This window comes from Marmota flaviventris, chromosome 3 (assembly GCF_047511675.1).
Source record: "Marmota flaviventris isolate mMarFla1 chromosome 3, mMarFla1.hap1, whole genome shotgun sequence".
NCBI classification, from domain to species: Eukaryota; Metazoa; Chordata; class Mammalia; order Rodentia; family Sciuridae; genus Marmota; species Marmota flaviventris.
The window spans coordinates 79,862,140-79,883,421 of record NC_092500.1 but is presented as its reverse complement, the minus strand read 5'-3'; the positions used below and the strand labels follow the sequence as shown (position 1 = coordinate 79,883,421).

The window sequence follows — 21,282 nt, the reverse complement described above, 5'->3', positions numbered from 1 at the left end:
GGAGACAGGTGAAATAGGATGCCCCCAAAACATGCAGAAATCTAAAGGCTGTCTCAGAGTTGAGAACAACCCAATCTGTAGGTGAGAACAAAGAAAAAGATGGTCCCTGAAAATACACGGGACACAGCCTAAGTAACAGATGGCTTCATGAGTATTTCAGCACTCCTAAGAGAGATACAGAGGATTTTCATCTCCCACACCCAAAGGCCTCAAATTCTCTTGTTCAAAAGGACACCAAACTCTCATGAGCTTCAGTTAAAGAAATAAAGTGAAACTTTGGGAATTTAACAAAGTGATTAAAAAAAAAACTGCTTAAAATGTAAATATAGTTATATTATTTTACATATCCAGGAACTATTAAGGAAAAAATATCTCAAGTACCAAATTTCATCCTTATATACTCATATGGATCTTCTTGCCACAGCTCTTCATCCTCATCTTTATAGCACATCACAGAAAAAATCACATCTTCAGAGATATTCTAAGATGAGAAACAAACAAAACAACAAATGGGTATGGGCTATTCAAATTTGGGGAATACCAATAGTGTATTCATTGACAGTTTCTATGATCGTATTCTTCCAATTATAGTAATTCTTCTTTTAAGCCTGCATTCACTATGATGAAAGCAAGTAAACAAAAGTCCCCAAGCAGGCATAGGGGTTAGAATTACAGGTAAGATTGCTTTTGAACAGCGAGTAAAAGCACAGAGGAAGAAACAAATATAAACTACTCTTTGAAGCAACAACAGGGACAATGAAATTTTACTAACAAATTGACATTAAACAGACTTTGATTTCTTTAAGGAAGAAAAATGTCAAGTCAGGGATATATTTCTATTTCTTATGTTGAAATTCTTAACATTTCCACATTGGTCCTAAATGTCCACTTATCAACAATATTATAATTTTTTTTTCTTCCACTTTCAAAAGACTAATTTTCAACCTCCAAACTGCATGTTTAGGGCTGGGGATATAGCTCAGTTGGTAGAGTGCTTGCCTTGCATGCACAAGGCCCTGGGTTCAATCCCCAGTACCCCCCAACCCCCGACAAAAAAATGGCATGTTTAGGGGAGTCCTAAACTAGTGGCCTCTCTTACACTGCTCTAACAACTACTTATACAAAACTGAATAATTCAAGAATGGATCCTTCTCTAAAACAGACCATATCTTATGCCATAAAGCAACTGTTACCAAATACGAAGAATAAAGGTAATACCCTATAAGATCATAATGGAAAAAATTAGAAATCAATGATAGAATAAAAAATAGAAGCTACTGTAATACCTGGAAACTGAATAATATGCTATTGAATGATGAATGAATAATAGCAGAAATCAGAGATGAAATTAAAAAATGCTTAGAGGTAAATGAGAATAGTAATACAATGTATCAAAATCTCTGGGACACCATGAAGACAGTACTAAGAGGAAAGTTCATTGCATTGAGCTCATTCATTAAAAGAATAATAAGTCAACATATAAATTACCTAACATTACAACTCAAAGCCACAGAAAAAGAACAATTCAACACCAAAAATAGAAGACAGGAAGTAACTAAAATCAGAGCAGAAAATAATGAAATTGAAACGAAAGAAACAACTGAAAAAACTGACAAAACAAAAAGTTGGTTCTTTGAAAAAATAAGTAAAATTGAAAAAAGAAAGAAAGAAAGACAGTTCATCAACAACTAAAAAAAAAAGAAATAGAAAATGCCATCAAAAGCCTACCAATCAAGAAAAGCCCAAGACAAAACAGATCCTCAGCCAAGTTCTACAAGATACTATATATTTTTTTAAAAGTACTTCTCAGTTCTCAATGGGCGTCTATTTTATTTATTTATATATGGTGCTGAGGATCGAACCTAGTGCCTCACATATGCTAGGCAAGCACTCTGCCACTTAGCCACAATCCCAGCCCCAAAATACTATATTTTTAAAACTAATAGTAACAGAATGCTAACCAAATCCTATTCTGGACACAAAGGAAAAGTGAAACAATTTATTTTCTTGTTACATACCAACTTACAGAACTGAAGAACTCATAGTTGGGAAGTGGTGATTCAGCTCCTAATGTTTTTGAATTAGCCAGGATTATTTATGTGTGAGTTATTTATTAATGGCCCATAATTTTTTATTCTCGTTTGTAGTTTAAGTAATAATGCTGAATTCTACCTTAAGTAAACAATTGGTATAAAAACAGAAAATGTTAACTTCTACTGAAGAACTTAATCTAAAGAAAATAAAAAACTTTTCTGCTCAGACCTATAAAAGAAAAATGGTCCACATATCAGATTTTATTTTCTATACAATAATACTGTCTTAGTAGAGCTCAACTGAGTTTTCAAAATACTTTCTCACAAAATTTGTGATCCTAGTAACCTTTAGATAAGAAACGTTATGAGCCTCAACAGAAGAGAAACTGAGATAAATGAGATTTTAAACAAAGTCAACTGAATCCAAGTCTTCCAACTCTCAAAATAAAAGGCCTCGCTCTTTTCAAATGACTAAATTTTTCCAAGTCCATAACAGATGTAAGATTGTGCTTATTAGAAGTTATTAATGGAAATAAAGAGATACTAAATATAAATACAGGATTAATAACACTCCTTTTACCTGGGAAACCTAAGTTAACTGGAGAACGATTCTGGAGAACTACTCTATGACACTTACCTGTATGTGCGGCTTCATCTGCTTCCAGGTTACAGAATGAACAACCCCTTGGTTGAGATAGTTGAATGCTTGCTGAAGAATACGAGGGGCTACATACTCTTTCTGTCTATATTGATCTAAAATTTTTAGTAGTACCTACAGGAAAATAGGAAGAGAAAATATGGGAAAACAACTTTAAAATTAAAAGAGATGGGGCACTTTAGGCATAACAAAATCCAAAATACATAGAGATTAAAAATAATAGATTTAGGAGGAAATCAATATTTTGTGAGAAAGCTCACATAGGCATTTATAATTATTAGATACATTCGTGTTATACTGAATCAAAGGCTGTCTTGCTGTGACTCCCAGGCATTTGTCCTATTTCTAACCTGCAGAAATACTCAGACTAAGTCTAATTTCTATTCCACTGTTGGCTCTCTGAAATAAATTAAGACTTCTATTTTAAGAAAAATGCAGCTCAGTGGTAGAGCACCCTAGCTTCAATCCCCACTACCACAAAAATAATGTAATGAATTAGTATGTCTATAATTCACCTTTGAGTAGATGGAAATAATTTTCTGTTTTAAAAGTGAAGGCTTATTACCTGCTGAATTCCCACTGCATAGGTTTTCAAGAAGAATTCAGAAAATTCAAAATATTCTTTTGTGACATTTCCTGGGCTTCCATACCTTAAAATTCAAAGAAAATTTTCAAATACTATGAAGTTTAAAAACAAAGCAAGCTCACTAGCTTAAATATAGTCATTGAACGATGCATTCTATTGTAACAAAACTAACACATTCCTCTTTTTCAGAAGGCACAAAATGAAATCATAAAGAGCTATGCTCAAACTCTGAGCCATACTTAAAATTTCACATGTAAGCTTTTACCTTCTAAATCAAGAGTTCCTACAGAGCTAATGGTAGGACTAAAAAATGCTTATCTGACATGTAATAATTTTCTTTCCATAAAATGTTTATCTGACATGTAATAAATTTCTCTCAATAAATGTTCTTTTTTAAAAATTTTTTAATTTGTTCTAATGATTTATACATTACAGTAGAATGCATTTTGACACATTGTACACAAATGAAGTACAACTTTTCATTCATCTGGCTATACATGGTGCAGAGTCACTCCAGTAGTGTAATCATACACATACGTAGGGTAATAATGTCCATCTCATTACACCATCCTTCCCATCCCCACAGCCCTTTCCCTCCCCTCATTGCCCTCTGCACAATCCAAAGTTCCTTCATTCTTCCCTATCTCCCCAATAAATGCTCTTAAAATTAAATTTTACTTTCTAATGGAGCTTGATAGCCATGCACCTTCTTACATAATTCCTGGATATTTCTAATGGACTGAATAATGTTATTTTTCCATGTTTTTCACAGAATAAAAGAAAAGAGCCAGAGAAGGCTCCCTACCTCATTATGATCTCAAAGCCAATGATCGCAATTAAGCCACTTTAAACCAAGGGTGACTTTTTGCCCTCTGTGGTTTTGAAGACATATAATTATAAACTGCAGAGCAAGAAGGGACGTATCCACTTTTATTATACTGACTGTACAAGCTAAATGTAATAAACAGAGAATTACCGTTCAAAGAGACGAGCTACAATATGCAGAGCCCACTTTTTACACTTCCACCATACTAGTTCTGGTCTATCATCTTCATCAATTTGCAGAGTCTCCTGAGAGGGCAAAAATCACCCAGATTAAATGTCTGCATAATAAAAGGATTTATGTGACTAACAAAAACAGAATAAGTCTTGGTATAGATTAAGTCATATTAAATGTGTAGTTAGATTGCTCTACAAGCATTCTTTATAGATTGCTAGGTAGGAATTAAATAAGCAAATTTCATAGTCAATGCCATTGTTCACATTATCTACTATCTTCAATAGGGCCAAATAAGTAGACAACAAAATATAAACATCATGATCCCTTGATAAAACTCTTGAGATAACAAAAAGCCTCTACATTTTAATCTGAGTGATGCTCACAAAATTTTACATACTAAAATTTGAGCATCTATATATGTACATTAAACCTTTATATACTATGTTTCAAATTAAAGAGAATAAAACTAGGGATATAGCTTAGTGGTAGAAAGTATAGTTAGCATATGTAAGACCTAACGTTTATTCCTAGCACACACATATACACCAAAGATAAGAACAATGGAAAGAATATTGTACACTTTAAGACCAGCTTAAATGTAAAAATACAAAAAATTAAGCCAAATGTAGTAATCCCAGCAACTCAGGAAGCTGAGGCAGAAGTATCACAAGTTTGAGGCCAGCCTAGGCAACTTAGTGAGACCTTGTTTCAAAATTTAAAAAGGGCTGGGGATGTGTCTCACTGTAAAGGACCCCTGAGTTCAACCCTAAGAATAGCAAAAGAAAAAATATATTGGGGAGTGAGGGGTTAATTTGACAGATGCAGAAATACTCTCACTGCAAATCAAAAGAAGAGACATATGAAATAGGCAAACTTAGAATTCAGTGTATACTCATAATAGGCATCTTCAGCCACTGTTTATTAAAGTATAAATCAGGGTGCCCTTTCTGGAAATCATTTCGTAAGATGTGTCAAAAGCCTAAACACTTTTAGAAATTTTTCTAGAGAAAATAATTGTGCACGTGCACAAAAAGTTAACTGTGTTCTCATATTTAAAACACTAAAAGCATCTGACAAAAATGAAGTATAAAACATTCATAATCTATATATATATATATATATATATATATATATATATTAAATTTTAGGCCAAAATGAACTTCAAAATAGTATATACAAGTACTATTTTTTATTCATAAACTATTGTATATAGATGCAGAGAAAAAAGGCTAGAGGAATACCAAGTTTTAAAAATGGTTTTTACCATATTTAGTAGAATTAGCTATTTCATTATTTTTGCTTCTGAGCTTTCTAAAAATGATTATTTAATTAATTAATATTATTACAGTAGCAATTTTCTTTTTTCAAATAGCAGGATAGGATAATGAATTAGCCCAACACAAGTACTCCAAACCCAAGACTGTCCATTTTTTTCTCAGAACACCCCTATCTTACAGGAGGGACTGTCCTGTCAATAATAGTTCGGAAGATCTCCATCCATGTTGTCATGGTTTGGTTATTCACCAACTGAAGAGGCAATGCATACTGGAAAAACAGAACAACAACATAAAGAAGAATTCCCATTTACCATAAAAATCAGCAATTTTATCTATTCTAAAAGGTTAAAAATATGTAAAATAGCTAATTTTTAAGCATTAAAATAGCAATTTCATATGATTTAACCTAAAATTAACTTGAATTAGATGTGTAAGTATATGTCTACGCTAGGGATATAGCTCAGTTGGTAGAGTGCTTGACTAGCATGCACAAGGCCCTGGGTTCAATACCCAGCACCAGCAAAAAGAAAAAGTAAACTTTTAAATTATGTATAATTTTGAAAAAAATTTTAATTAAGCTCTTATTTATTCAGCAACACTATATCATTAAAATGGACAAACGTAGTCTATAGATGGTAAAAGTAAATAAAACAGGACCTACATAACTGTGAGAAGCTTACCTATGGACCTATACTTTTAACTAGAATTTATATTCCAGGTAAGTGATTTTTACTGTTTATCCCTTTGCGTGTCAAACTTTTAATTTCAACCATTTTAATGATAATCTTTACCTTACTGAACACTCATGAAACTATTTTTTAGTTACTCTCATCTACACTGTGACATAATAACCACAGTCCACTTTGAAGCAGGCACTTGTCTTCCTGCTACATTGTGAGCTGTAGGAGAGGAGGGACAGTGCCTCCATGTTTATTCCAAAATGTGCTAAGGACATAGTAAGTAAGATAGTCATTGCCCTCACAAGCTTACAGTCTAATTGGAGAAAACACACACACACACACACACACTCACACGTAGAAGTGGTAAAGATAAAGGTGGAGGGATGAAGAATTTTATAGGCTACATTCAGTACACACTTTATTCAAAATGCCCTGAGGATGCATTCAGACTTGAATTAGGGTGCAGAGGAGGACCAGGCTGAGAGTTACGCAAAGAATGGTGATTTCTCTGGAATGTATGAAATATCCAAGTACCCATACAAATAAATGCTACTCAGACAAAATCAATCTCATTGTACAGACTTTTAAAAAATATTCCTCTGCCTCTTTCCATACTGGCAGTCACTTTTTAGTTACATTATTATTGCAACTGTGTCCCTCAATGCTTTGAAATTTTTGCTTTCAAAGGAACATATTATATTAGTACATTAACAGATTACCAAAATGGTTAAAAGTGTTGAGGGTATTTACCTATTTTTTAGGTTTTTAGCATGTATAGGTTGAGAGAAAAAAAATTAGATTTTGCCCCATTGGCAAATCAACAATAACAACAGGCCTTAGGAAAAATGATTTGGTCAGTCTTTATCTTACTGCTCAATTCCTAGCTATGTTTCTCCCAATAAGAAAGTCAAGTCTGGTCCTAAACAAAAGGGTTATTATCAAATCTAATGGCAAAACATCTCACTGAACAAAAAATTTGCCTCAAAGTAAAGTGATCCTCCTGAGGAAGATTTCAAAACAGTGCTTCGATAAGTAGAGGCATCATGCATCTTCCTTCCCTATTCTATTTAAAAAAAAAAAAAAAAAAAGGTAGAGGAATATATTTTTCTAATATTCTAGTTCTCTCTTCTCAGATTTGCCTCCTTTTCTTTCCTCTCTCAATCCCTCAAAAAGGCTGACCTGAAAAACAAAAGTCTGGCTCAGACTGTCTTTAGTAAAAGTTTAAAAGATGTAAGGCTGAGGGTGTAGCTAAGTGGTAGAGTGCTTGCCTGGCATACCCAAGGTCCTGGGTTCAATTGCCAGTAATACCCCCTACACAGACAGTTTTAAAGATGAGACTTCAATATAACTATAAATCTATATTGAAATGAAATGTTCTGAAACAGTGCCAAGAATAAACTGTCCTGCCTCTCAAGTTCAACAAAACTATCCTAGTATCATGAGGAATTTAACTAAAAACATGTATTAGAGCTTCAATTCACTAATCAATACATTATTTAGGGTGACAACAAGGATTCTTCCCCAACCAGACCTCATTTACCCAAGCCTTTCAAGGATTTATTGTTAAATACTTTTATATTTTAAATACATTACATGTCTGTCTTATAATTTTTTTCATTCCCACATTAGTAGCCCTTATAGCTTTCAGATATGAAAAAAGAAAATTTTGAATCAAGAAAAATGAGCCACCGAATCTTGGTTAGCTTTAGGTTGGTGGAAGACAGAGAAATTATCATAAATATGATTTTCCAATAAAAGAAGGACTCTATTCTTATTTTCCTTACTCTTTTCTTATAATCATAACTATGCTTTGGGCAGAAATGTCTACTAATGCAGATATAATATGCAGTGCTTCTCAAACATTTATTAACAGTTTTTTGGGGGAAAGTAATGTGTTGGTTCTTACTGACCTGGAGCTTCAGACACTGGAATGGAAGCACAGACACTGAATCTCACCTCTGTTAACTTCTGTGATCCTGTTTCTCATATTTCTTTTTAAAAGAAATATATATGAAAATATATAATAATTTTTAATAATAACTGACTCTGAGCATTTTCCACACGTGAGGAAGAAATACAAGACCTCATTTTTGGCTTCTGCAGTAGAAACTTACCTGAACAAGAGCATAAAAGATTTTGAGAATCTGTTTCTGTAGTAATACAGAATAATGGGAGGAATCAGGAAGGAGCTGCATGATTTGCTGCTGAATACGTGGCAGAAATATCTGCATCGCTGCTATAAGAGGTTCTCTTTCTTCTGCTTTCTTATATCTACATGAGCAAAGACAAAAAGAATGAAAAATAATGTCCCCTCTTCCCCAAAGAACTATAAACAATGAATGAAAAATATTTGTTAACAACATAAAACAAACCCCTCCCCAAAAATTTTTTTTGGCTTACACTTTCTGTTTGGATTGTTGGAATAAACTTTGGGAGTATGTCCCTGTTCTAAGCAAAATACCTAAAATCTTTCTAAAAAAAATTAAGGCTTATTTTTAATAAAAGCATCCAAGACTAATGCAGCTTTCTTAAATTTTTCTAGTATCTACAGTCATTTTTATTAAATCACAATTCTATAAAATACAAGTTGAAAAGCTAGTTTATATAGGCACTCATAATATGGGGAAATTTTTTCTTATTATCCTAAATTGAGAAGTAAAAATAACTTACAAATTTAGCTGCTCTTAGATCACTTTAATTGCTAAAAATCTAAAATATTCTATAAAAATTGTACAAATAAGAGTCTGAACTAATTTCATGAGTCAGCCATGGGCTGTGTGTGTGAGCTATGAGCATTTGAGCGCTGGAGGGGACTGGACTGATGCTGCTGTTCTGAATGGGTTGTGTGTCCTTTTCACTCGCTCCTCCTTTGATCCCACACAGCACCTGATATGTGTGTGGCCTTCCAAGATGTCAATCTGCTGACCATAAGACATCACCAAGCAACCTCCTGAAACCCAATCCCATACCTTATTTGGGTTGAACTTTCTTGACTGTCTTCCCCTCAATAAACAGGATGGTCTCAGGAGTATTCTCTTTCTTTTGTCTGCCTCTATTGCTTCCTTTGTGGGAGCTGGGGCCAAGGAGCAATCAGAAAAACATACTTTCTGTGTCTGTGGGATTATTCAGTGCCAAACCAATTTACCTGGAGTGACCCTGACTGATTTAGTTGTGTGTTGAGGCACATTAAATATTTTAAAAGAAGGGAAATAATAAGATTTTGAATGCAAAAGCAGAAATCCTCTTTTAAATCAGAAAATACTATTAAATGTGATCCTAGTCCTCTACCTCTCAAACAACTTTTATGGGAGAAGAATATCCCCAAAGAAACTTTAACATTTTCATTCTTACATCCAGAAAGGTATCTGATTTGACTTATTTCATAATATGCTCCTGAGAAGACAAATGTTAAGGTAAAACATTTAGAGTCTCCAAGTAAAACTGTTAATAAATGTTTGAGAAGCACTGCATATTATATCTGCATTAGAAATTAGCAATATACATTAAAGACTAAAGTGGCTTTGAATAACTGCAGTAAATTAACATGCTTAACTATATTTAACCCAACATTTTCCAAATTAACCTGGTTTTACAGAACACCCACAGCAGACCACTCTACGCAAATCAATCCCAAGTGACACAAGACTGTTCTCTTCAGCCAAGAGAAATCAACTTACTCATAAGTCTTCACCAGTTGGTAAAGACATAACAAACTGCCAAGCCAGCTTCCACTGTTCTGCGATTGTAAGTAAAAGTTTATCTTGTCTACTACCGCTGGCCAGTGACCAGGAAAATCATGCTTAATGATGACACGGAGACACATTGTTAACTGAATTCTGTAAGGTAAGAGGGAAAAAGGTAAAAAATACAAGTAGTTAGAAGTATAATGTATCAAGGACCGCTAATATTTTACATAAAAGTTCTCCAGCTCCTATTTGCCCATTATGTAGTCACAGTCACACATAACTTACCACCATGGGTAATGTTATGAAAAATGCATAAATTAGCAAATTCACAGCTTTGGGAACAACACAGAGTGGACTTTTTATAAACTTAAGACGGCTATATCACTAGATAATGTAATTTTATGGGACCTATCATCATATATATGGTTGATCAAAATGGTGTAATGTGGCATGAGGCTGCATTATATGTGGAGTAGGAAGGAAAACAGTAGTCCTAAAAAAAAAAAAAAAAAAAAATTCCTGGGGCTGGGGTTGTGGCTCATTGGTAGAGTGCTCGCCTAGCATGCACAAGGCACTGGGTTCAATCCTCAGCACCACATAAATGTAAAATAAAGATACTGTGTCCACCTAAAACAAAATAAATAAATAAAAGATACTCTATGTGCTGGCAGAGAATCAACAAAATAGGTTTTTTTTTTAAAAAAAATTCCTCAGTAGCTCAATTTACTGAAAATAAACAGAATGAAAATGAATGAAGCCTTTCAAAGTGTCTTATTTTAAAGACAGCTTTTTAAAATATGAACTTAAAAATAAATTTGTAAGGCCAAGCACAGTAGTACATGCCTGTAATCCCAGCAACTCAGGAGGCTAAGGTAGGGGAATTACAAGTTGGAGATCAGCCTCAGCAATTTAGTGAGACCCTGCCTCAAAATAAAAAATAAAAAAGGGCTGGGTATGTAGCTCAATAGTAAAGTATCCCTGGGTTAAATCCCAGTACCAAAAAAAAAGAACTCATAAAAATTTCAAAACAATGAATCTACCTCAGCTTTGTAAGATTTCTCAGCATGCTGTATTTTATATTTTGGTTACCAAATCCTAAAAGGAATGAGGAGAGAAAATAGTTCATCATTTCAACTGTTCTGCGATTCCACTGTTTTTTTTAAAAAACTAGATAGACCTAGTTTGCAGATGGTAAAAGTAAGTTAAATGGAGGTTTACAAAACTATGGGAAGCATCTCAATGAACCCAAACATTGAACACTCATCCCTCATCAGTTCACAACCAGCAGTGAGTGCTGCACTCGTCAAAGCAGCTGAGATACTAATTTTGTACTCTGAGTATAAGAAAAAAACATGCATTAGCCAGGCAATTTCTGAAGAGGAAAGCTAAGAGCCGTCTCCAAATAAATAAATTTAGAAAGCAACAGAAAAGATACAAAACAGAAAAAGAGACTATCCCTTTGATGAAACCATAAAGTGATAAAAGATGTTGTCTCAACAATTAGTTCAGTGATCACTTCCTCAATAGGCTCTCAATCATAATAGAGATTTAAAATAAGGGAAAAAATGTGGCTTCTAGAAACTATCAACATTATCACTAGGGGCCGGGGATGTGGCTCAAGCTGTAGCGCGCTCGCCTGGCATGCATGCGGCCCGGGTTCAATCCTCAGTACCACATACAAACAAAGATGTTGTTGTGTCCGCCGAAAACTAAAAAATAAATATTTTAAAAAAAAAATGAATCAGGTGGTATAGCGATACCGGATTTAAAACTATATTACAGAGCACTAGTAACAAAAACAGCATGGTACTGGTACCAAAACAGGCGTGTGGACCAATGGTACAGAATAGAGGACACAGAGACTAATCCACAAAGCTACAAATATCTTATATTTGATAAAGGAGCTAAAAGCATGCAATGGAGGAAGGATAGCATCTTCAACAAATGGTGTTGGGAAAACTGGAAATCCATATGCAACAAAATGAAACTGAATCCCCTCCTCTCGCCATGCACAAAAGTTAACTCAAAGTGGATCAAGGACCTAGATATCAAATCAGAGACTCTGCGTCTGATAGAAGAAAAAGTTGGCTCCGATCTACATATTGTGGGGTCGGGCTCCAAATTCCTTAATAGGACACCCATAGCACAAAAGTTAATAACAAGAATCAACAAATGGGACTTACTTAAACTGAAAAGTTTTTTCTCAGCAAGAGAAACAATAAGAGAGGTAAATAGGGAGCCTACATCATGGGAACAAATTTTTACTCCTCACACTTCAGATAGAGCCCTAATATCCAGAGTATACAAAGAACTCAAAAAATTAAACAATAAGAAAACAAATAACCCAATCAACAAATGGGCCAAAGACCTGAACAGACACTTCTCAGAGGAGGACATACAATCAATCAACAAGTACATGAAAAAATGCTCACCATCACTAGCAGTCAGAGAAATGCAAATCAAAACCACCCTAAGATACCATCTCACTCCAGTAAGACTGGCAGCCATTATGAAGTCAAACAACAACAAGTGCTGGCGAGGATGTGGGGAAAAGGGTACACTTGTACATTGCTGGTGGGACTGCAAATTGGTGCAGCCAATTTGGAAAGCAGTATGGAGATTTCTTGGAAAGCTGGGAATGGAACCACCATTTGACCCAGCTATTCCCCTTCTCGGTCTATTCCCTAAAGACCTAAAAAGAGCATGCTACAGGGACACTGCTACATCGATGTTCATAGCAGCACAATTCACAATAGCAAGACTGTGGAACCAACCTAGATGCCCTTCAATAGACGAATGGATAAAAAAAATGTGGCATTTATACACAATGGAGTATTACTCTGCATTAAAAAATGACAAAATCATAGAATTTTCAGGGAAATGGATGGCATTAGAGCAGATTATGCTAAGTGAAGCTAGCCAATCCCTAAAAAACAAATGCCAAATGTCTTCTTTGATATAAGGAGAGTAACTAAGAACAGAGTAGGGACGAAGAGCAGGAGAAGAAGATTAACATTAAACAGGGATGAGAGGTGGGAGGGAAAGGGAGAGAGAAGGGAAACTGCATGGAAATGGAAGGAGACCCTCAGGGTTATACAAAAGTACATATAAGAGGTTGTGAGGGGAATGGGAAAATAAACAAGGAGAGAAATGAATTACAGTAGATGGGGTAGAGAGAGAAGATGGGAGGGGAGGGGAGGGGAGATAGTAGAGGATAGGAAAGGTAGCAGAATACAACAGTTACTAATAGGGCATTATGTAAAAATGTGGATGTGTAACCGACGTGATTCTGCAATCTGTATTTGGGGTAAAATTGGGAGTTCAAAACCCACTTGAATCAAATGTATGAAATATGTCAAGAGCTTTGTAATGTTTTGAACAACCAATAAAAAAAAACAGAAAAAAAAACTCTCTTAAAAAAAACAAAAACATTATCACTAAATTTGTTCTTACATACAATTTGCAAATGGTTAAAAAATTGGTCTGGCAGATTAGGATTCTATGATACAAAAGAAAAAATGTTCAGTTCAACAGCTGCTAACTTGGATTCCCAGAAACCAGTAAATTTAAAAAAAAAAAAGGCTTTTTCTTGTGCTACCAAATCTATTTGAAATTTTCTTTGCAATACTTTTAAATAAAACTGGAGAACTGGAAGAAAATATGTCTTCAGGGTGATCACAATTAAGCCTTAAAGACAGAAGGAGCAAAGCCACAAAGAACTTTCATAACAGGAGGCCTTCTCATGTCACCAGCAACAGTCCTTACAAATAGGTCATATTTGTATGTAATAAAACTGACACTTTTAATTTCTTAAAAATCTCATCTTCAAGGAGCCAGGCACAACGGTGCATGCCTGTAATCCCAGCAGCTGGGGAGGCTGAGGCAGGAGCATCGTGAGTTCAAAGCCAGCCGAGGCACTAAGCAACTCAATGGGACCCTGTCTCATAAAATACAAAATAGGGCTGGGGATGGGGCTCAGTGGTTGAGTGCCCCTGAGTTCAATCCCTGGTACACCCCCACCTCCAAAAAATTTCATCTTCAGAGCTGGGGTTGTAGCTCAGTGAGAGAGCTTGCCTAGCACGCAAGGGCCCTGGATTCAACCAGCAACACCACAAAACAAGAAAAAAAAACCATCTTTGGTTGACCTCTCAGTTCTTTCTCATTCCAAGCCAAAGAATGACTATGAAAGGCCATCCTTCATGTTACTATGTAAAACCATTAGAAGATTCAGGTAGATCAGATAATGTAAGCATTTTGACAAAAAAATGAATACGTGATGATATTGCAGGGTTATCAGGGCCATGACTGGCAACCAATGAGAATCATGATGATTTTCATCAATTAGCACATCTATTTTTCTCCTCTTAACAAAATAACTGCACAAATGGTTCAATGTTTGTTCTTCCTGTTACTGTTAACTCTCTTATTTACCTCCTTTCCCATTGCCTATATCATAATTTCTGTTAGACGCTCAGGGCTAAAGTTAAACAATTTCATTCCCTTACCACTGTTTAATCTGTTTGCTTCCTTTTTTTCTTTTTTTTTTTTTTTCTCTTTTATACTGGAGACTGAACCCAGAGACCTTTTACCACTGAGCTACACCTGCACCCCTTATTTTTCACTTTGAGATAGAATCTCTAAGTGGCCAAGGTTGGCCTCAAACTTACAATCCTCTTGCCTCAGGCTCCCCAACAGCTTGGATTACAGGCATGCACCACTACATCTGGCTTGCCCAACATTTTTTTTTTTTAATATTTATTTACATGTAGATGAACACACAGTATCTTTATGTATTTTTATGTGGCACTGAGGATTGAACCCAGTGCCTCACACATGCGAGGCAAGCACTTTACCATTGAGCTACAATCTCAGCCCCTTGTCCACCATTTTTAAAAGAAAATAACTAGCTCATATGTTGGAGTAAATCTGTTTCTACTACTTTAATCCATTTTTGTTCCATTATTCCAAATGTGAAACTATAAAAACTAATAAATTGAGCAACAAATATAACACTATGGTAAATGATATTTGAATATTTACTATATTTGCAGAATTGGAAACTTGGGACTTAATGGGTTAAGACTGCAAAACTTGGGGCTGGGAGTGTAACTCAGTGGTAGAGTTAGCATGCACAAGGCTCTGGGTTCAATCTCTAGCACTGTAAGAAAAAAGAAAAAAATCTCAACCTAAGACTGCAAAAACTGTATGACTCATTGCTTTGTTGCTTAACAGAACAGTCACTAACTACATATACACACTTTAAATGCATCAAAATTAAATGAAATTTAAAATGCAGTTCCTCAGTTATACTAGCCACATTTTCAAGTGCTCAAAAGGCAAGTCACATGGCTAAATACTGGACAGTTTGGACAAAGAACACTTCTATTACTGCAGAAAGTTCTATTGGGCAGTGCTCTCTACAGCATCTAATCTAATCTATGAATCTAAAAAACTGGCATTAACTTTTGTAGTTTATATTGACTATTCTTTCTTTGCTGCAGGAAAAGACATTTAGTTCATTTAAAACATGAATAAAAACATAGGTAAAGAATTAAAATAACAGTAGATTAAAATTCCCAGAATTGGCTGGGCACAGTGTAACCCCAGCGGCTTGGTAGGCTGAGGCAGGAAGATCACAAATTCAAAGATAGCCTCAGCAACTTAGCAAGGCACTAAGCAATTTAGTGAGACCTTGTCTCTAAATAAAATATTTTTAAAAGCTGGGGATGTAGTTCAGCACTCCTGGCTTCAATCCCAAGTACCAAAAAGAAAAGGAAAAAGAGAAAAAAAGAAAATTCCCAGAATCAATCCCTCATATCAAAGAAAAGGAAAGCAAATATAAAAGAAAGAAGAGATTATTACTAACAACATAGGTTATTTACTTCACAAGAATTTACACGATCATTTTAGTTAAGTTTGATTTTTACCTTACTTTTTTGGGGGGCAACTTATGACAACTAAATCTTTTCCAAAATATTTTGAGGCAAAGAATTATAAAGGCAAAGACATAAGTTAGATAATACTCCTTGAGTGTCCATCTTTCTTATTTACCTTTTTTAAGAAAAAAACAAACTCACCGCTCTCATCCCCAGATCCAAATATTTCATGTTCCCTAGTACTTACACAGATAAAACACAACATACCTCACTAAATCTGGTGATCGAATTATCCCTTCCACAATGTTATCACGTATTTGCTGGCGGTCATTTTCATGAATATTGAAGGGAAATATTGCTTCTCCTGGTGGAGGTTCTCGATCTGGCCAATACTGGGTCACCATGTTCTTTAGGTAGATGGCAGCTGTGTTTGGGAAAAGAATGTTAATGTGTTAGTATCAAAAGAAATGTTTTAATTCAGCTGGATAGGGCAGGAAAGGCTAAGCCCTTCAGTGCCAAACATGACACCCTGCAGAAAAGGCAAATCTTACAGGAATAAAGCCAAGTTAGGAAGGGGAAATAGGTAAGAATTTAAAGGTTTCACTTTAGGTAGTCAAAGCAGAAAATATTTTGCCAAATCAAACTCCAGAGCTTAAAAGCCAGAAAAAAAAAATGATCTAGGAATCATGTATATAGATATAGATATATCCTTAGACAAAACACAAAGTGGTCTAAATGAGACCATACAAAATACACACTAAGATCACAAAATTACACTTTTCATAATGCCTAACACTGAACTGACAACAGGTAAAGCTCTGCTTTCCTTTACACAGACTGGTATTTCCGTTTATTTTCTTTCACTGGCTACTATCTGGTACTACCATCTTAGAATATTTATGCTTTTTAAAGCACTGGTAATTTTTATTTAACCCTTTTGAGATATTTATTACTTATAACTAATAGGGAAATTTGGCATCATTTCTATCCTTCAAATATTTTTGGAAAATCTCAGGAAATTTTTCTTCTGTTTATTTCTTTTCTATTTATTTCTATCAAAATAAATACAATCAATTATTTTGTTCCCACTCTTTTTTTTTTTATAAGAGATGTCTTTATTTGTTCTTTTTAGTTATCCATGACACCGTAGAATGCATTTGACTTATCATAGATACTGGAGTATAACTTCCTATTGTTGTGGTTTACATGATATAGACTACACTGGTCATGTATTCATATATGAATACAGATATTCTTTCCCATTCCCATCCCCCTTCCTTTGTCACCATTCCAATCTAGTGAACCTCCACTCCCTTCAACCCCATTGTGAGTCTGCATCCACATATCAAAGAGAACATCTGGCCTTTGTTTTTTTGGGATTGGTTTATTTCACTTAGCTTTAGAGTCTCCAGTTCCAACCATTTACCAGCAAATGCCATAATTTCATTCTGTGTTGTTGCTGAGAAGAACTCTATCTATATACCTATCTATCTATATCTATATATATATAGATATAGATAGATATATAGATAGATTAGATAGATAATAGACATAGATCTATCAATCTATGTCTATTATCTATCTATATATCTATATTAACCCATTTATTTATAGGCACCTGGGTTGATTCCATAGTTTACTATTTTGAATTTTGCTGCTATAAACACTGAAGTAATGTTTTAATCATAATTTTTTTAATGGACACAACACAATGCCTTTATTTTTATGTGGTGCTGAGGATCGAACCCAGGTCCCGCCCATGATAGGCGAGCGCCCTACCGCTGAGCCACAATCCCAGCCCCTTAATCATAATGTTTTAATAAGTATTTCCATCTCTTCAAACATTCACTTTTACGTGCTGGGAATTTTGTTCTATTCTAATCATTTTGAAATATGTCATAGATTGTTTTGATCTATCATTACCTTATTGTGCTAAAGAAGAACCAGAAGTAATTCCTCTACTCTGTTTTGGTGCCCCTTAATGAAATTCTTTCTAACCCCCCTTCACCCTAACTTTTCAAAAGTCTAATGACCACTATTCCATTCTCTTCTTCTACAAAACTCACTTATTAGCTACCACAAATGAGTGAGAACATATGGTATGTGACCTTCTGTGTTTGCCTAATTTCACTTAGCATAATGACCCCCAGTTCTGTTCATGTTGCTACAAATGACAGAATTTCATTCTTTTTAGGGAAGAATAATATTTCATTTGGGGGGGATCTTTATCCACTCATCCACTGAAGGACATCTAAGTTGATTTCATATTTTAGCCGTTATGAAAAGTACTGAAATAAACAGGAGAATACAAATGTTTTTGGAATAATAATTTTATCACCTTTGGACATATACCCAGAAGCACAGAGCTGGATCATATGGTAGTTCTATTTTTAGTTTTTTGAGGAATTTCCATACTGTTTTCCATAGTGATTTTACTAAATTTACATTCCCACCAAAAGTGTGTAAGAACTCCCTTTTAGAGAAAAGGAAGCATTTGCTTTTTTAGTTATTCTTTGTTTTCAATACTGGAGATCAATCCCACAAGGCCTCACACAGGTTAGGTAAGGGCTCTCCCACTGAACTATGTCCCCAGCCCGTTTTTTGTCTTTTTGATGATGACCATTCTAACTGGGGTGAAATAATATCTAATTGTGGCTTTCAGTTGCCTGCCTCTCTCCTTCGCAAGCACAATGTATCATCACTTAAACTTCACTCTCTACTCAGAAACACAACTACAGAAATAAATTGGGCTCCACAACCTCAAAGGATCAAGATAGTGCTGTTATAAACTCGGTGAGGCAGAATGCCATGCTTTTTAGGTGATCTTTCTAAGTCTTTGCATTCTTCATCATAATTTGGTAGCCCTTCTCTCCATTGCTATTACTTCAATCTGTTAAAGGCTAGATCTGATAACAAATGTATAAGCTATAAATAAAATTAAAGAGATTTTTAGTAAGAGCAGAGAAGCATCCCACAAATAAAACAGTTTTAAGAAAAGAGCTTTTTGAAATGTTTCTGAAATGATAAACATTATCTTTCTGTTTATCACTAGCTTCTGCATTTTAGAATGCTGAAGTTAGTCTTAACAAATTATACATAAAAAACTATAAATTGTAATATCATCACCCCATCCCTTTGACATACAAAAAGGAAAACAACCTAGAAGAATGAAAACCAGGCAGGTAGGGGAGCGGGGTCCTGAAAAGCTTTTTCTGTTTTTTCCAATTGATTGGTCCTACATCATTCACTGCAGATGACTTCTTCAGGTCCAATATAATATTCCTCTCAACCTCCACTTTTAAATACAAACTACTCTTCTCACAGCAACTGCAAAATGCATTAAAGAAAAGTACATTCTGAAGCCAAGTTTACATTTACTAGAGGAACTTTAATAAAGGGTCTCTTTCTCTTCAGAGACAAGGAGTTGAACACTTAAAAACAAAAGTGACTTGAAAGATTCCAAACTACAACTTCAATATCCTATATTTAAAATAGGCTTCCTCCCAGGTGAGGTGGCACACTCCTGTGATCCCAGAAGCTTGAGAGGCTGAGGCAGGAGGATTGAGAGATGAAAGCCAGCCTCAGCAACTCAGTCAGGGGTCGAATGCTCCAGTACCAAAAAAAAAAAAAGTTTCCTTCTCTGCATACTACCTGGTTATATTATTAATATTATTATGCTTATCAATACTTTGAAAGGAAAGCAATAGAGCAAACCTCCAAATTTATTTTGACATGGCAATATTAAAATATTAATTTTTTTCCTATTTCTTGAAAATTCACAGTAAGCTAAAAGCAAACATTTACTACTAAGTTTACTTAATAATAGAAAGAATATTTTAGAATTGTCTGCCAAAAAGGTGAAAATTTTAAAAAAAAAAAAAATTTCCCAGGGGCCAGGGGTTGTGGCTCAGTGGTAAAGTGCTCGCCTAGCATGCACAAGGCACTGGGTTTGATCCTCAGCACCACATAAATGTAAAATAAAGATGTTGTATCCACCTAAAACTTAAGAATAAATATTTTTTAAAAAATTTTCCAGCGCTAAGAAACAAAACACTAACATCTTAATCCAATTCATAAGGAAATAAATTTGTTTTCCTACAAAAACAGGGCTATGTAGAGCTATATCTTTCCACTTAATTTTTCTTTTTTGGTTGGTCTGTTGTTTGCTTTTTGTTTGTTTATTTTAACAGTTTATACAGGCTGATCTTTCTTTAAAACAAAGACCACATCATTCTGTTTTTAATATCATGATGAATGACAGGCTAACTAGATGTCACCTTAAAGTGATAAAGCATCCTTGTATTTTAATAAAAGACTAAATAGAAAAGAACATTTATAAACTATTCTTTAGGATAGCTGTAAAATGTTATACAATATATTTCAAACTCAATGGCAAAAATGGATGCTTTAAGATTGAAAGTTTGTTCCAATACATTAGGAAATAATCAATCACCAAACCAAACTGTCCTGCAGCTAAAAGATTTAAAATTCACATACATTATAAAGAAAACAGCACCTTTACACACAGATTATATTTTATATGAAAACTTCATTACCTAAGTTATTAAGATTCAAAGTTGTAGAGCTAGAGATATGGCTCAATGGTAGAGCACTTGCCTAATATACAGGAGGCCCTGGGTTGTATTCCAAGCACCACAAAAATAAATTTTTTAAAAAAGTTGTACACAGGGCTGGGGATATAGCTCACTTGGTGGAGTACTTGCCTTGCATGCACAAGGCCCTGGGTTCAATCCCCAGCACCACAAAAAAAAAAAAGGTTGCACACAGTTAGTGAGGATATGGGGAACCTAGCATTCTAAGGCACATTTTTTCCTCCACAGTGCTGGGGATCAAATCCAGGGCCTCCTGCCAGGGCTCTGCCATTGAGCTACACACCCAACCCTCTTAGGTACAAAATTAAGCAAGGGCTGGGGTTGTGGCTCAATGGTAGAGTGCTTGGCTACCATGTTCGAGGCCCTGGGTTCGATCCTCAGCACCACATAAAAATAAACAAAATAAGTATCCAACTAAAAAATAAATATTTTAAAAAAGAAAGAAAAAGCAAAAGTAATTTTGTGATCGGATTCAAAATTATAAATGTTAATATCTTTAACATCTATTAACCTAGCATTTCATTCCTAATAATTCATTCTAAAAAATAAAAATTCCCAAATACCTAGAGGTACATTTCCAAAGATGCTCATTAAGCACTGCTTCTATTAACAACAAAAAAGGACAATGAGGGAAATGTCTGTCAATATCAAATTGTTTAAATAAACCATGACAGTTCTACACAATGAAATACTACTGAGTCACTATAAGAATGAAGAATGCGTGTGTACACAAACATGGAATAATCTCCAAGGTACATGGTTTAATGAAAGAAAGGAAACTTGAAAATAGCATGTGTAATGTAAATGGAAAAAACTAAAGCATTGCCCCAAATTTGATGGCAGCTATCTTTGAGAGTGGTGTTAAGTGTAATC

At 34.8% G+C, this 21,282-nt stretch overlaps 1 protein-coding gene and 1 non-coding gene across 7 annotated transcripts in view; one reads left to right on the top strand and one right to left on the bottom strand.

The window, feature by feature from the left end:
- Nucleotides 1-21,282, bottom strand: part of LOC114091683 (importin-8) — a 72,807-nt gene that overhangs the window by 42,603 nt on the left and 8,922 nt on the right. For 5 of the 6 annotated variants that reach the window (XM_071610018.1, XM_071610019.1, XM_071610016.1 and 2 more), the window contains 8 exons: nucleotides 16,064-16,220; nucleotides 9,912-10,070; nucleotides 8,349-8,505; nucleotides 5,733-5,822; nucleotides 4,254-4,348; nucleotides 3,257-3,341; nucleotides 2,671-2,805; nucleotides 382-481 (listed from right to left, as the gene is read on the bottom strand). In XM_071610018.1, the coding sequence (XP_071466119.1) occupies nucleotides 382-481; nucleotides 2,671-2,805; nucleotides 3,257-3,341; nucleotides 4,254-4,348; nucleotides 5,733-5,822; nucleotides 8,349-8,505; nucleotides 9,912-10,070; nucleotides 16,064-16,220 (978 nt within the window). The remainder of the gene's footprint in view (nucleotides 1-381; nucleotides 482-2,670; nucleotides 2,806-3,256; nucleotides 3,342-4,253; nucleotides 4,349-5,732; nucleotides 5,823-8,348; nucleotides 8,506-9,911; nucleotides 10,071-16,063; nucleotides 16,221-21,282) is intronic. The other variant, XM_071610015.1, reaches the window with a different exon arrangement.
- Trnaa-ugc (transfer RNA alanine (anticodon UGC)) lies at nucleotides 969-1,041 on the top strand. The gene has a single exon. It is a non-coding gene; the product is annotated as a tRNA-Ala (tRNA).